General features: G+C 31.0%; 1 protein-coding gene across 1 annotated transcript in view; it reads left to right on the top strand.

Moving 5' to 3' along the window:
* Cdh9 (cadherin 9) overlaps window positions 1-14,471 on the top strand; it is a 145,695-nt gene that overhangs the window by 42,987 nt on the left and 88,237 nt on the right. The window contains exon 2 of the mRNA XM_046467473.2: window positions 38-314. Coding sequence (XP_046323429.1) covers window positions 87-314 — 228 coding nt within the window. The 5' untranslated portion in view covers window positions 38-86. The remainder of the gene's footprint in view (window positions 1-37; window positions 315-14,471) is intronic.

Here is a 14,471-nt window from a genome sequence, read left to right as displayed (position 1 = left end):
ACAACTTAGTAAAACCATTTTCTCCCCTCCTCTTCAGGAGATACAGACAATACATTGAATTTGACATCCTTCTGAAGTAGCAGATAATGAGGACTTACCATTGTCTACCATTATTCATCTGGACCTACATCTTGCACACAGTTGACACCATCCCATTACAAGAAAACGGTAGCAGTTACTTACCCAGCCAGAGGATAGTGAGCTTGACAAAAGATGATGGTAAAATGCTTCGTCGCACCAAGCGTGGCTGGATGTGGAATCAGTTCTTCTTGTTGGAAGAGTACACAGGTACAGACACACAATATGTAGGCAAGGTAAGGACTTTGATATGAGAATTCCAAAACTTGAAAGCTATAGCTGTTTATTTATTATTTGTACCAATTTTCCACACAACTAATAATTATTCAGAAAAAAAATTCTTAAATATGATGTTTGAAAAGCATGCTCTTGCAGATTATTTCAGAAAGGTAGTATGTGGAATGTGATGTATTCACATGCCTATTTTATATCACTATCTGAAAAAAGAATCAAAGTAATATAGCTCATGTGTGGCCTTGGTTCAGTGTTAATCATGACATATGAATTGATTCTATATGTATTCATTTTATAGAACACTTTCCTTGAAATGTTATTTAAAATCATGATAACTGTCTGCTATATAAGAAAAAACAAATCACAATTTTAGTATACCATAACATTATTAAAATATAGTGGTATCTATAGATGACTAGTTCATCATAAGAATATCATGTTCTGTGTGAGACATAAATTATTTCTAGATGCTTCCATATCTTAATATCAGACTGAACTACTTCCTGACTATAATCCAGACTAAAAGTTTAAAGGCAGAAGGAAGAAGAAAAGACAAAAGAAGGCGAAAGAAGACACTATCTTTAGGGAAGTATACTTTTTTGTTAATAGCAGCAACATGAATGGTTTCTCATCAGCAACCAATAACAAATGGTAATTGAAAATGTGTAACTCAGTTCCTCATGTCTTCCTTTTGTGTTTAAAAAGATCCTTCTCTTTCTTTCATGTATTACCTATTTTATCAATTCATTCTTATTTATTTTTTCTTTAGTGGCACAACCTATCTGTCATTTCTTATCAATCTTATTAATTCTATTCTATACTTAGGAGAATTCATTTTTTTTCACCCTGATTATATTTGATTTATTCTCAGTGCTGAGGCCTTACCCAATTCTGAGAATAAGCATGTAAGTAAGCATAAATACTAACATTATAAACAGACCATATATCTATTTTTCTTGATTCTTGAACAAAAATCCTAGATGGAATTCTAATAATTGAACTATCGACTTACTGACACCAGGTGAATACATTAGAATAATCCCCCCAAAAAAATAAATAAATAAAAGACTACCTGATAGCACAAAGTTATATAGCTTTCTATATTAAACCAGAAGTGCATTTATTCTGTGAAATTGCTTAAATGTTGGTCTACTTCTTTATTTGTGTGTGGACAATATGCTTTTCAAATGCAGCCTCCCTTTCCAAAAGCCCATTTTTCCACTTCTTTTGATATATCTCCTCTGGTCCCATAGGTCATCTCACTTGACCCTTCAGTTCACTGGCTGCTTTTTTCTCTGTTATTTCTCCTCAGGTTAGTCATATGGCATCCTCCAGCATCCCTCATTTAACATCACTCTTCACACCATAGTTATTAACTAACGTGAAGACGTTTCCAGTTCAACAAGCAGACATTTGTGTCTAAGGACTTGAAATTGCCTTATGATTCTTTTTCTAAGGCAGTGTATAAAGGACACATTCAGATCACAGGGCCTTACTACAGAAATAGTTTCATCCTTGGAGACTCACAGATACAGAAAAATAGCCACTGATAAAAAGAAATACTCATAATCTCAAGACTGTTAAGGCACTACTACAAGCATTTGATTTTAGTTGAAAACAAAAATGCTTCCTTCTGAACAATGAGTTGATTAATTTGTATGTTGACCACATTGCTACATGAACAACTTAAAGTACACAATATGTTTTAAATCTTTAGGTACTACTTTCCTTATTTTAAATAAATTGTATAATCTCTTACAAATGATTACTAAAAGTAGGTGACAAATCTGTTTTGTTTTGTTACTTTCCATAAAATGTTTTATCATTTGTTTTAGCCAAGTGACATTTTTTAAACCCATGAACAAATTTAAGATGTTTAATTTGTTTGTCTTTTTAACCTCAACAAACAGATAATAAGTCAAAAATAGAAAACTCATTATAATTATGAGAATTTTCATTTAATGAGAATAATTAAGCCAAACATATATGTTCACTTTTTATTTTTTCCATGTAAAATCTACATATATGGAAAAAGTCTTCAACACCCAATTCTTTCTCAGTTTTGGTGTAGAACCAGATTTTACATCTGCCCTTACTACATATGTAGTTCACTGTAGAAGTGGGATACTAACCACTTTGGAGCCTTTGTTATTACGAGCTTATTCACACTAGCCTACCCTGTTCTCATTACTTTTAACTTCATTAGTTACATGCCTATACAGAAGCTAACAGAGCCCTTGACCCAGAACATAGAGAAACACAAGAATTGTAGTAAAGACTGAACCTCTCGAACACCACAAAGACAGTGTCTGTGACCATATTGCTGCTGGTTGTCCTGGTAAACTAAACTTTTATCCTTCAGAATCTACTGCACTGGAGGCATTATGCCTTGTGAAGTTACACCTGCCAAATTCACCACGCACCAGGACTGGAAAGAGACAGGAAGTTTCTAATGAAAAAAATTATATTTCTTATATTATATTTCTTATAATTTTATAGTTTGGTTTCAGTTTTTGTACATACTAGGTAACACAGAAAATTAAAAACAAAACATTTATTTACAGGTGATATAAAATTATGTAAAGTTGGAATAACAAATAATCTGAATAGAAACTAATGTTTCATCATAAATATAAAAGAAGCAATTAGAGAATAAACAAAATAACAGCAGCAAATTTAATCTTTACATATATGAACACCCACAAATATGCAACTTACAAGATTTGATCCTGATTGTGGCATTTGAAATGGTATAGAATTTATGTCATTTAGTTTTCTAACCCTCAGATTTTTGTTATATTAAATCAATTGCCATTAAAATTTCTTTTATTCTAAGATTCTGCTATTTTCTAGGCTTTTGTAAGAATCTGCTGATGTGGGCAGGAGGATTCAGTAAAAATGTTCATGTAAACAAATTTAAGAAGGTGGGATTGAAAGCAGAGGAAAAATGCCTAATCTAATGTATCAGAGATTTACTAATACTCTTTTATGTAACAAGAGAATCCTTTATTTCTTACTCAAAACAATTTCAAAGTCACAACTGCCATCTAGTTTCTCTTCTATTTGAACAGAGACATTTCATTGAAATTTTTATGCAGAATAATAATATTGAAAAAGAGAGAAATGAGTACAATTTAGCAAGAAGTATGGCAAGTGATTTTACCCTCTTGTTGAAGAATCTTTACATGTACTTTTTGTGCGTATGTGTGTGTGCACGCGCATGCAAGTGTGCATGTATGCTTGAGTTAAAATCCAGGGCCTAGCATAAGTTTAGTAAGTGCTCTACATCTGAACTACATGCCCAGTCTGCATGAGATTATTTGTTACATTAGAACAAGATCCTAAGGAACTTTTGCTTATTATGGATCAACAATTAAGTTATATGTCCAGTATTAAAAATTGGACAGAATTTCATTCTGATTTTAATATATGCTTGCTAAATCGCATTTATGGTATGAAGAGATGCTACCTTTCCAGACATAACTGATATAGCACTAAATCTTGAAGGAAAAAGTTAATATTCTTTAAATTTTTATGAATATCAACTTAATTGACTATTACATTTTAATTTGAACATATGTATTTAGAACTAGTTTTGCTCAGGACAGGGAGTGTGGTGGTCAATGGCCTGCCTACAGTAGCCACCATAAGAATAAAATAGGATCTCTGTTACAGAGTGAGTTCTGAAATCCTCATAGATTTACTTCAGAAACTTCCATTATTCCATAACTGAAATAATTATGACTATAATCATAAAATATAAAAGGGGTGTTTATCATTGATCAAGTGCTGCATATTTGGTTATAATAGATTTTGTTGTCACTGAAAACAATGTGAAACACAGGTAACAAATATGAAGTGGGAGAAAGGGTACAGTCTTGTTTGTATTTGATTGGGTATCAAAATTCACATGATTCTTTCATGCTCTCTCATGATGATACATGCACTAAATACTAATATATCCCTAAAGCATATATAATATATTGGAATGACTGGGGATTTTTTCTTAGGCTTTTAAGATATAGCACTTTGATGTGTATAAGTATCAGGCAGAGGAGAAATCAAAGACTGAAATAAAGTCTCAAATTTACTAAGGGAAATCTGATGATTTTAATGGTATATTATAGTACTTTTTAGAATCTAAATAACATTTTTATGAGGGTTTTAGAATGTCATTATTTATGGTGCAGTACATGTAGCAGCAACTTTTTATTTGTGAATGCATCATATTTCAAAATTCTCTTTATATGTTGATTGCTTAAAACTCAAAACACATGACAAAAATACTAAACATTATAGCCCATTATAACCAGACTCCCAAGATAGTCTATAAAAGCTGGGTGTGATGGTGCAGCCTGTAATCCCAGCAGCTCCAGAGGTTGAGGCAGGAGGATTATGAGTTCAGTGTCAGCCTCAGCAAAAGCAAAGTGCTAAAGCAACTCAGTGAGACCTTCTTCCTAAATAAATACAAAATAGACCTGGGGATGTGGCTCAGGGGTCATGTGCCCCTGAGTTCAATTCCCAATTCCTCAGAACCCCCCCCCCCCAAAAAAAAAAGGATAGTCTACAAAGATTTGTTTCACACTGAGTTCTATTAAAAAGGCAAAAGATTTATACGATCTGAAGAGAAACCATAATCAGAGATATGATAAATTATGATACAATGGTGTAGGAATTGTAATGCAAAAATGAAAAAAAGACCAGCATAAGTAAAGAATTTACCATTACTTCTGACATATTCATTGAATAAATAATATGCATTCATTTTTTTAAAAATCCGCAATTAAAGTTGAACCAGTCTTCTACAACAAATACCCTTACTGCCAGTACTGCATTACCATTTTACCAGACCAACCACTGCATTTCAGCACACTAAACTAATATTTTAATTTTAAATTCTCAAAAACATATCACCCACTTTTTCTTTCTTTCTTTTTTAAAAAATGACATAATAAGTGTCCTAATTTATGGCATATAATGTAATGTTTTGCCATATATTTATATTGTATTATGGATAAAAATCATTGTGATTTGCATATTTTCCTCTCAGATATTATTTTTTCACAGTGAAGCACTAAAACACCTCTTGTCTAACTACTTTAAATACACAGTTAATTATTCTAAAACAGTTTTTTGAATAATACCTATCTCTTGTAATATTATAGAAAATCAATCTAAATTTACTTAAGTAGAATTAAGTGTTCAATGGTCTCACATGTTCCCACCTATGTTCTATGTACCCCTAATCCTTGGTTCTATTTAGCATGAAATATTTCTTCTTCCATGCACCTATCTTTTTCTTCATCATGTCCACAGATCACATTTATTGTATGAAGAGATTCTAGCTTTCCAGACATAACTGATATAGCACCAAATCTTGAATAACTGCTCCTTTTTCCAGAATCTCCTTCCTTGGGGTATCACTAAAGAAAACCCATCCTCATTCTTCCTAGCTAGTATTTTCCCACAGAATAGTAAGATTATAAAAATCATAGTCATGGAGTATTTCCATTACTGTGTTCTATCTTTCATTATTTTCTTCTAGAATTTGTGTACTTGAATCTGCTTTAGACCCAAATTGTTTTTTTTTTTTTTCGTTTCCTCAAATGTTTAACATCATTGGTTTTCTCAAAAATAATATTTAGTTGGCATTTCAAAACTTTTTTTGGGTGACGGGTATTTATTAGTTAGTATCCTGAGAGATTATACTATGGAAAACAAAACAAAAAAAATAGATAACATTAACCAGAAATCTATTCACTTTCCCCATTATATGCAACAGCAAATTCAGACATTCTCAGCAAATGATGTTAGTTTTGACTGTTCTTGTAATTTTCCCTCCTTATTCCCATTACATTCAAGGTCCCTAAATGCATTCACACCCCTGTCCTTTTCCCATATTGTCTCAAATACCATATACTTTAAAATGATTTCTACTAAAAAATAATCTCTATTCCTAATAGTATGTAGAATTTAAAAATAAGACAAAGCCAATTTGGTCTGAATTAGGATTTGAAGTACTCCTACATATACCTGATTCTAAAAATTAAGTGGACTTTTTTGTTTTATTTATTGTTAGAATATAACTAACTGTGAAACTATTTTAAAAATATTAAGTGGCAGAATATTATTAGTATGACTACCAAATTATATGTGTAAATTTTCATTACAGCGTCACTGGTTTCAGAACTATTGAACTATTTCTAATATTACAATATTTTCTTCTTCAAATTTGAAAGGGTCAGATCCACTATTACTCATTAGGAAGGAAGAAGGAAGGAAGCAGGGAAGAAAGGAAGAAAGGGAATTGAAATAGAAGAAGTAGTACTGCCTCTAGAAGTATTTAGAGGGAATAATAGGGAAAACATTTACACACAAGAACATCAGATATTATTATTGTCATTATTATTTTATAACTATAAAATATATCACTATAAAACAGTATATATTACCTATGAAAAACCATGTGCATTGAATTTTTAAAAAGGATGAAAATACTAAGATAACTACAATCATATCACAAAAGATTAAAATATTTATATATTAATTTTATTTACTGAATATATTCTTTAATATTGTGAGTTTTCTATTTCTTATACTTTTTTCCTGCCTTTCTCAGATAATTCTACCTTTTTGCATATTGTTAAAATGTTGAAATAAGCCGTGATATATGTTAAAATTTTTGTTTTGTTTCTTTCTAATTTTATACACATATACACATACATGTGCACACAAACATCTCTGTGAAGGTTTTGTACTAAATAATCTTCGTATATTATAAATTACTGTATTTAAATTTAAATTAATGAAGTGGAAATTCTTAAAGTTAAAATAAGAATTTTAAGACTTTGAATATATTAGCTAATTGTACCTCAGAAAATTTATAACTCTTCTATACCACTAGCATTTAATCAATGCACCAACATAGCACATTAATGTTTTGCATATTAATTATAAGATTCCAACTGCATTTTAATGTTCATTTTATTCCTGTGTAGTATTATTAATGAGTGTGAAAATGGAAAACTTGAAATGTGAAACCCTAGAAGGAGGAATAAGAAGACCTCACCACTTCTTAAACAATTTTTTCCTGTGTAAAATAAACAAAATACTATTATTCTGGCCTAATATGGGAAAAGCCTACCAAACATGAAACGTCTGTTCAGAGTAAAATAGACATATTTTAATTGATTATCTAATGCACTGAATTCTTTGTTTTGTTTTGTTTTAGAGTGTGTGTGTATGTGTGTATGTGTGTGTGTGTGTGTATGTCTGTGTGTGTTAATTACTTGAAATTCAAACCAGGAGATTCTGCCTATGAGCAAGATCCCCAGTTCCTGTTTTTAAACAATTATCATTTTGAGAAGGGTCTGCTAAATTGCCACGGCTGTCCATAATCTTGTAATCCTACAGCCTCAGCCTTCCAAGTAGTGGGGATTACAGGTGTACACCACTGCTCCTGGCTAAGATTAAATCACTAATAAATTCTATGGTGCCTAATTTGACACTAGAATTATTCTCAATTAATAATGTATGCAAGCTTGCTCCTTTTGTTTAGGAATTATTATGTTTCCTGTTTCCAAAGAACAAAGACTTTTGTACCAGATAAAAATGTTTCAACTGTACTCATACAAACCTTTTGAAGTTTGTCCTGAGCAAATCTTAAACAATTAAAAACCACAGAACTGAACTGTTGATATTTATGGAAATGGTGTAAAGAAGGTAATCTAAAACTGTCAAAGTTTTACACTAAGTATATGAGGTATTTGAAATCACTCTCAATATGCAATTGAAAGTTGGGGATGTGGCTCAAGTGGTAGCACACTCGCCTGGCATGCGTGAGGCACTGGGTTCGATCCTCAGCACCATATAAAAATAAAATAAAGATATTGTGTCCACCTAAAAAAACTAAAAAATAAATATTTTAAAAAATATGCAATTGAATATATACTTAGCTTAATTCATACAGTAAATACTCTTATTTCAAAGTCAGAGTTTCCTAGGAATGTGATTATAATAAATTATCATATTCAGAAATAAACATTAAAAACAAAGGGACAAAGATGAGTTCAAGATTAGTAGGTAAATAGTGACTCTGCAAATCTATGATAAAAAGATATACATTGCAGCCGGGTGTGGTAGTACACACCTGTGATCACAGGTGTGAGGCTCAGGAGGCTAAGGCAGGAAGATCTCATGTTCAATGCCAGCCTCAGTAAAGGTGAGGAGCTAAGCAACTCAGTGAGACTTTGTCTCTAAATAAAATAAGAAATAGAGCTGGGAATGTGGCTCAGTGATTGAGTGTCACTGAGTTCAGTCCCTGGTACCCCCACCCAAAAAAGATATACATTATTTGTATTTAAGCAATTTTTGAAAATTCTGATACTCTTAATTTTTCTAAAAACAAATGTTTTATTATAAAAAATTATAATCATCTTACAGGGTTTATTCTATTGGTCATAGTTTATAATTGAATAAAGAATTGCTACTTTCATTTGTTAAGATTTTAGAACAAAATGTCATTTAAAAGCTGTTTTGATATATGTTTCTTATGTACCTGAAATGAGCATTTATTTCATACTACTGACTACTATTAATATTCTATAGTCTTAGGAAAATATGATGCTAATATTAAATTATCTATCATTATAATTTTTATCTCCTTGTTCAATTCTTACTGGGAGTAGAAATTTAAAACCTACATTGTTAAATTTCTTTCTACTTTTGTCAATTTTTAAAATTATTTTTATTCAGCTATTAGGTGTATATCTAATTATCTTTCTTGAGTTTGTGATTAAGAGGTCTTTCATCATTATGAAATTTTGCCCTTTACCTGTAATAACACTACTAAATTGATTTCATTTCACCTGAGGCATGTGTTTGTATCCTTTATCTTTTGTCATCCTTTAGCTCTCAGCATTTTTCTGTATAATTGTATTTGAAAAGCAGCTACCATGATTTATTGAAATGCAAATAGTTCATGGTTGGTTTATACATTTTTGTGAAGTTTGGTAATCTTTGATATTTAACTGGCAGTTTATTCATATATGCACAATTAACTTTTGTAAATCTGAAAATATTCTATTTAACTTTCATTTTTTGAAAGATATTTTAATGACTATAGAAACATGTTAACCTTACTGTTTTATTTTCCTTCTAGCATTTTATATTGTTGCTGCCTTTTGTTGTGTCCATCATTATGTTTTTCTTGGGGTGGGGGGGCTGGTACCAGGAATTAAACCCACTGATGCTTACCCACTGAGCTACAACCACAATCCTTTCTTATATTTTATTTAGAGACAGGATTTCACTGAGTTTGTTAGGGACTCACTTAGTAGCTGAAGCTGGCTTTGAACTCTGGATCCTGTCTTAGCCTCCACAGTTGTGTCACTGTGTCTGAAGATTCAGTCATTATTCTTATATTTGTTGCCCTATATATAATGTGTATGCTTCTCTAGGTGCTTTTAAGTTTCTGCTCATAATTATGGTTTTCAGCTGTTTTTCTCTAATACCCACATACAGTGCTTGTTTATTCTTCTAGGAATTTGTTGGCCTTCTTAGTTCTGTAAATTGTTTTTCATCAAATTTTAAAATTACATAAACATTTAAAAATTATTATTTTTGCGACTGTTTGTTCTTCATTTTGGAGATTTCAAATACAAGTGATTTAAGACAACAGATATTGTTCCATAGTTCAAAATTGGGTAGATTTATCAAAATATCAGTTTGTCTCTGGGCTCAAATTGGGATAATTTAAATACATTGTCTTCAGATTTATGTTTTTATATGTTTTATATCCAATCTACTGTTTCATATTTTTATTTTAGATATTTTATTTTTTGCTTCTAGTTTTAGTATTTCATCTCTTTGACTTTTCACATATATTATGACATTCCTCATATTTTACCGTTTCTTTTATTATACCTTATTATATTTTTTATATATTTATGTGAGTTATTATAAAGATTTTTTCTGTTTAAATCCAGCATCAGGGTCCTCTTTGTTTCTATTTATGTTGAATATTATTTTTTTACATACTGACCTTTATAAATTATATATTGTGGGGATTCTAGATTCTGTTATCTTCCTATGAAGAATGTAGAGTTTTGATTCAGTAGGCAGTATAATTACTGTAGGCTTCTTTGATGTTATGTAAGTTTTGTATTAAAGATTTAAAGGCAGATTATTATTTTGTTTATGTGTTAGTCTTGTGATATATATATTTATTTATATAACCTTTATGCCAAGTTTATCATTCTTATCACAAATTATCACACTCCTAGTGTTTCACTGCAAATTCCAAAATGTTTCCCATCCTCATCTAAGTAGAGCTTTAGTCTTCTCTCCTAGGACCTGAAGTGGCTAAAATCTCTGCTCAGTTATCAGTCTTCAGGCTATTCCATATCTCTTTTTCTTTTTTCTTACCCCACAACATTCCCTGTCCTCTGCATGTTTAGTTTAGGCATTAGCTGCATGTTAAACTGTATGTATAAGTACCACCTCTTCTGCGACTTCTTCCATTCCTGGATTTTCTCTTTTCAATTTTCGCCTCTATGAGGGTCCTGAATCCTGACTGTGATTCCTCACCTTAAGACATATGACTTCTGCATAACACAAGAAATAGTGTTAATGTAGAACTTACTTCTTTCCCTTATTTGCTTATATTCTTCCCTGTTTTGTTTGTCTGTTATTGTTTTCCTCCTGGTAATTTGAAGCACGCTTTTGAGGTTAGTCAGTAAGTATCTTTGATCTCCTTTCTCACTGTATGCAGACATGCCTCAAGCCTCCTTTAAATGCAACTTTCTTTAATTGACTTATCCTTCCAATATTTTTGCTTGGAGCGGAGGTAAGAAGGAGTCAGGTGTGGATCACACAGTCAGACCACCAGCAATGGCCCCGGGGTTTTCTTCTTTATTTTGATATATCCAGCCTCCTGAGTCCCTGATCTTCTTTGAATGTCCAGAATTAAATCCCAGTAAAGTCCCCCTTTCTCACTTTCTTGGTTGCTACACCATTCCTCCTGATAAATCCTGTGTGTGTGTGTGTGTGTGTGTGTGTGTGTGAGAGAGAGAGAGAGAGAGAGAGGTCTGTGAAGAATTGTTATCACCAATATCAAGAGTTAGTGTTACCAAATCCATGCTACATGGCTGGAATCAAAACAAATATGCAGTTTTTCCTTATTAATCTTTACCTTTTGGCAGTTCAAACATTGAAGCATATCTATATGCCACAGTCACTAGTTTTAGTGAGTGAAAGGCCTATTTGGGGGGGAATATATATATTTGTCTCACCAGTATATCTCTTTGGTATTTGAGTAATGACCAATATTCAAAAGTAATTATGTGGATATCTTTTGTGGAAATACAAATTTTAAATGTTCCTACTTACTAAATTAACTCCACTTTTTTCTTTATATTTTTCATATCTATTAATAAGAAATGCAAAATTAGACACCTTTAAAGTGGTGAAATATTACTTACTGAAAATGATTTTAATTTACAAATTTCTGAAAGAAACTTCACTTCCATTTTTATGCTCAACCCAATAAACATAACAAATAATCATGAAAAGTTGGATTCCTAAGAATGTGAAGTGGTTTTTGTGTACATAAGAAAATAATCAAAGATGGCTTAATCTAATGATAGAACTTCAAAATTGATTGTATATATATTATGAATTATTTTTTTGTCATGTATAACAAATGTAATCTAAACCATATTTCATTTAGTCTAAGGTTTGTCATAAAATATTTTAATCTTAAAAAATAAATTTAAAAAAATGATTCAAAATTAACAAAAACTCTTTTTCTCATAACTGAATAAACCCATTATACCTCAAAATTAATTTAAGCAAAATAATATTGAAGTTTTTTTTTACACTATAGAGTCAGGGAAACACTTAAAAACAATAAAATGAAAGGCCACTAAAATAAAAAGCAATTTTTAATATTTCTCATAAATACACTATATCACAAATACTTTTATTAAATAATAAATAATTGTCTGATTATGCACCATAGGCAAAAATCACATAGGAAGGTCTATTATCAATCTAAAGACACTGTGTTAAGAGTGCCTTAAAATAAAGACAACAAATTATGAGGGTGTACAACCTTTTAGAATTAACTTTATAGAGGTTATTCACTGACAATTCATTAGGAGGTTTAGGGAGATTGAAAGAAATCCAGACAAGGCACACACTCAATTAATTCTAACAGAACTTTTAGAAAGGACAGGAAAATGGTGTCACATATTTCCTGTAATTTTTTTTTCTCACTAGATTTATTTCTATGTCCTGATTGATTAGTCAGCCATTCACACTACATCCTTTGCTGTTTTCTTGAATTTTGAGTCAAATGCAGTGATAGAAAATGTGAAGACTTGTGATTAGAGAATAAAAAGACAACTAGAAGATTTTGAGTAGTTTTAAACCATAGATTGACTATGATAAAATGATGTCCTTTGTAAAGAACAAAAATGCTTTCTCTTCTGGCATACAAGGAGATGTTAAATGTATTTGAGTAGTGGAGAGTTAGGGAAGTGAAAAATAATATTTAAAAAAGCATGAAACACATACACTGACAACTCATTGATAACTATGAGGTGATAAATTGATTCTGTTCTTCTTTGTTGCCATAAAATTTGAATCGATTAATCATAAGGCAAATACAAACTGTGTACTGCCTTTTGTACCTAAGATTGTGGTAATTTTCAAGGTGATTTTCTAGAAAACAGTTTTTAATTATTATGCAATATTACATCAAATAGAAAATACAATCATGAATAATTTTAATAAATAATGAACAATCACTGTGAATATAAATAAATCTGGATCAATGGTTATGAGTTTTAATCAACATGAGTGTTTGGGTATGTTATAAATTTTGACTCTTTAAAGGTAATCATATATAAACTAATATATAAAAAGTTAATTATATAGATCAACTACATTTTATATTTTTATACCTATGTACTATTTTTTATGCATAAAATATAACTGGATCAATTTCACTCTCCAATCTCTACCCCACCTTTCCCTTCACCTATCATACTAGTCTGTCTTCTAATTTCATAGAGTTCACCTTTTGTGTTGTTATTTATTTTTCCTTCTATCTTCTACATAGGGGAGAAAATGTACCATAATTTTCTCTTTGAGTCTGTCTCATTTTGCTTGATACTATGATCTCTGGTTTCATCCATGTTCCTGAAAATAACATAATTTGGTTCTTCTTTATGACTGAATAACACTTCATTGTACATATATTCCACATTTCTTCATCCAGTCATCTCTTTATTAAGAACAAACAGGCTAATTTCATAATTTGGTTCTTAGAATCTGTGCTACTATAAACATGGGTAGTATAGTATATCTAAAATAAGCTATATTTAACTCTTTTGGAGAAATACTATGAGTGGAATAGTGAAGTATATGGTAGTTCTATTTTTAGGCTTCTGAGGAATCTTCATACTGATTTCCATAGTGGCTATACCAATTTACATTCCCATCAACGGTGTTTAAGGATTTATTTTTCCCCACATTCTCACCAGCATTTATTAATTTTTTTCTTGATGTCACCCATTCTAATTGGGTTGAGATGGAACCTCAGTGTAGTTTTAATTTACATTTTCCTGATGGTTAAAATTATTGAACTTTATTTCATATAATTGTCTATCATTTATACTTCTTCTTTTCAAAAGTGTGCATTCAGTTAATTTTCTGATTGAAGATTTAGTTTTATGTTGAACTTGTTATTATATCAGCCTTCTTTTGAAGTAGTAGCTAGCAAATCTTTTCTCCCAATGTATCAGTTGTCTCTTAACTCTGTTGTTTCATTTGCTGTGCAGAAGCTTTTCAATTTGATACCATCCCATTTATTGATTCCCTTATTTCCTGAGACATATGTATCTTATTCAGGAAGTCTTTGCCTGTGCTTGTATGTTGAAGCAATTGTCCTATTTTTCTTTTAACAGTTGATAAGTCTCAGGATTTGGTGTTAGGTCTTTGGTCCCTTTTGATTTTACTTTCCTACAAAGTGAGAGATAAGGATCTAGTTTCGTTTTTTCAACATATGTTTATCCAGTCTTCTCAGCACTGCTTGTTAAAAAGGCTGTCTTTTCTCTAGTTTATGCTTTTGGTAACTTTGTCAAGAATCACATGAC

The sequence above is a fragment of the Marmota monax genome, unplaced genomic scaffold (genome assembly GCF_021218885.2).
Source record: "Marmota monax isolate L192 unplaced genomic scaffold, Marmota_monax_Labrador192_F-V1.1 WCK01_AAM20220418_F8-fsc00241, whole genome shotgun sequence".
NCBI lineage: Eukaryota > Metazoa > Chordata > Mammalia > Rodentia > Sciuridae > Marmota > Marmota monax.
This window is presented reverse-complemented; position numbering and strand designations above follow the sequence as displayed.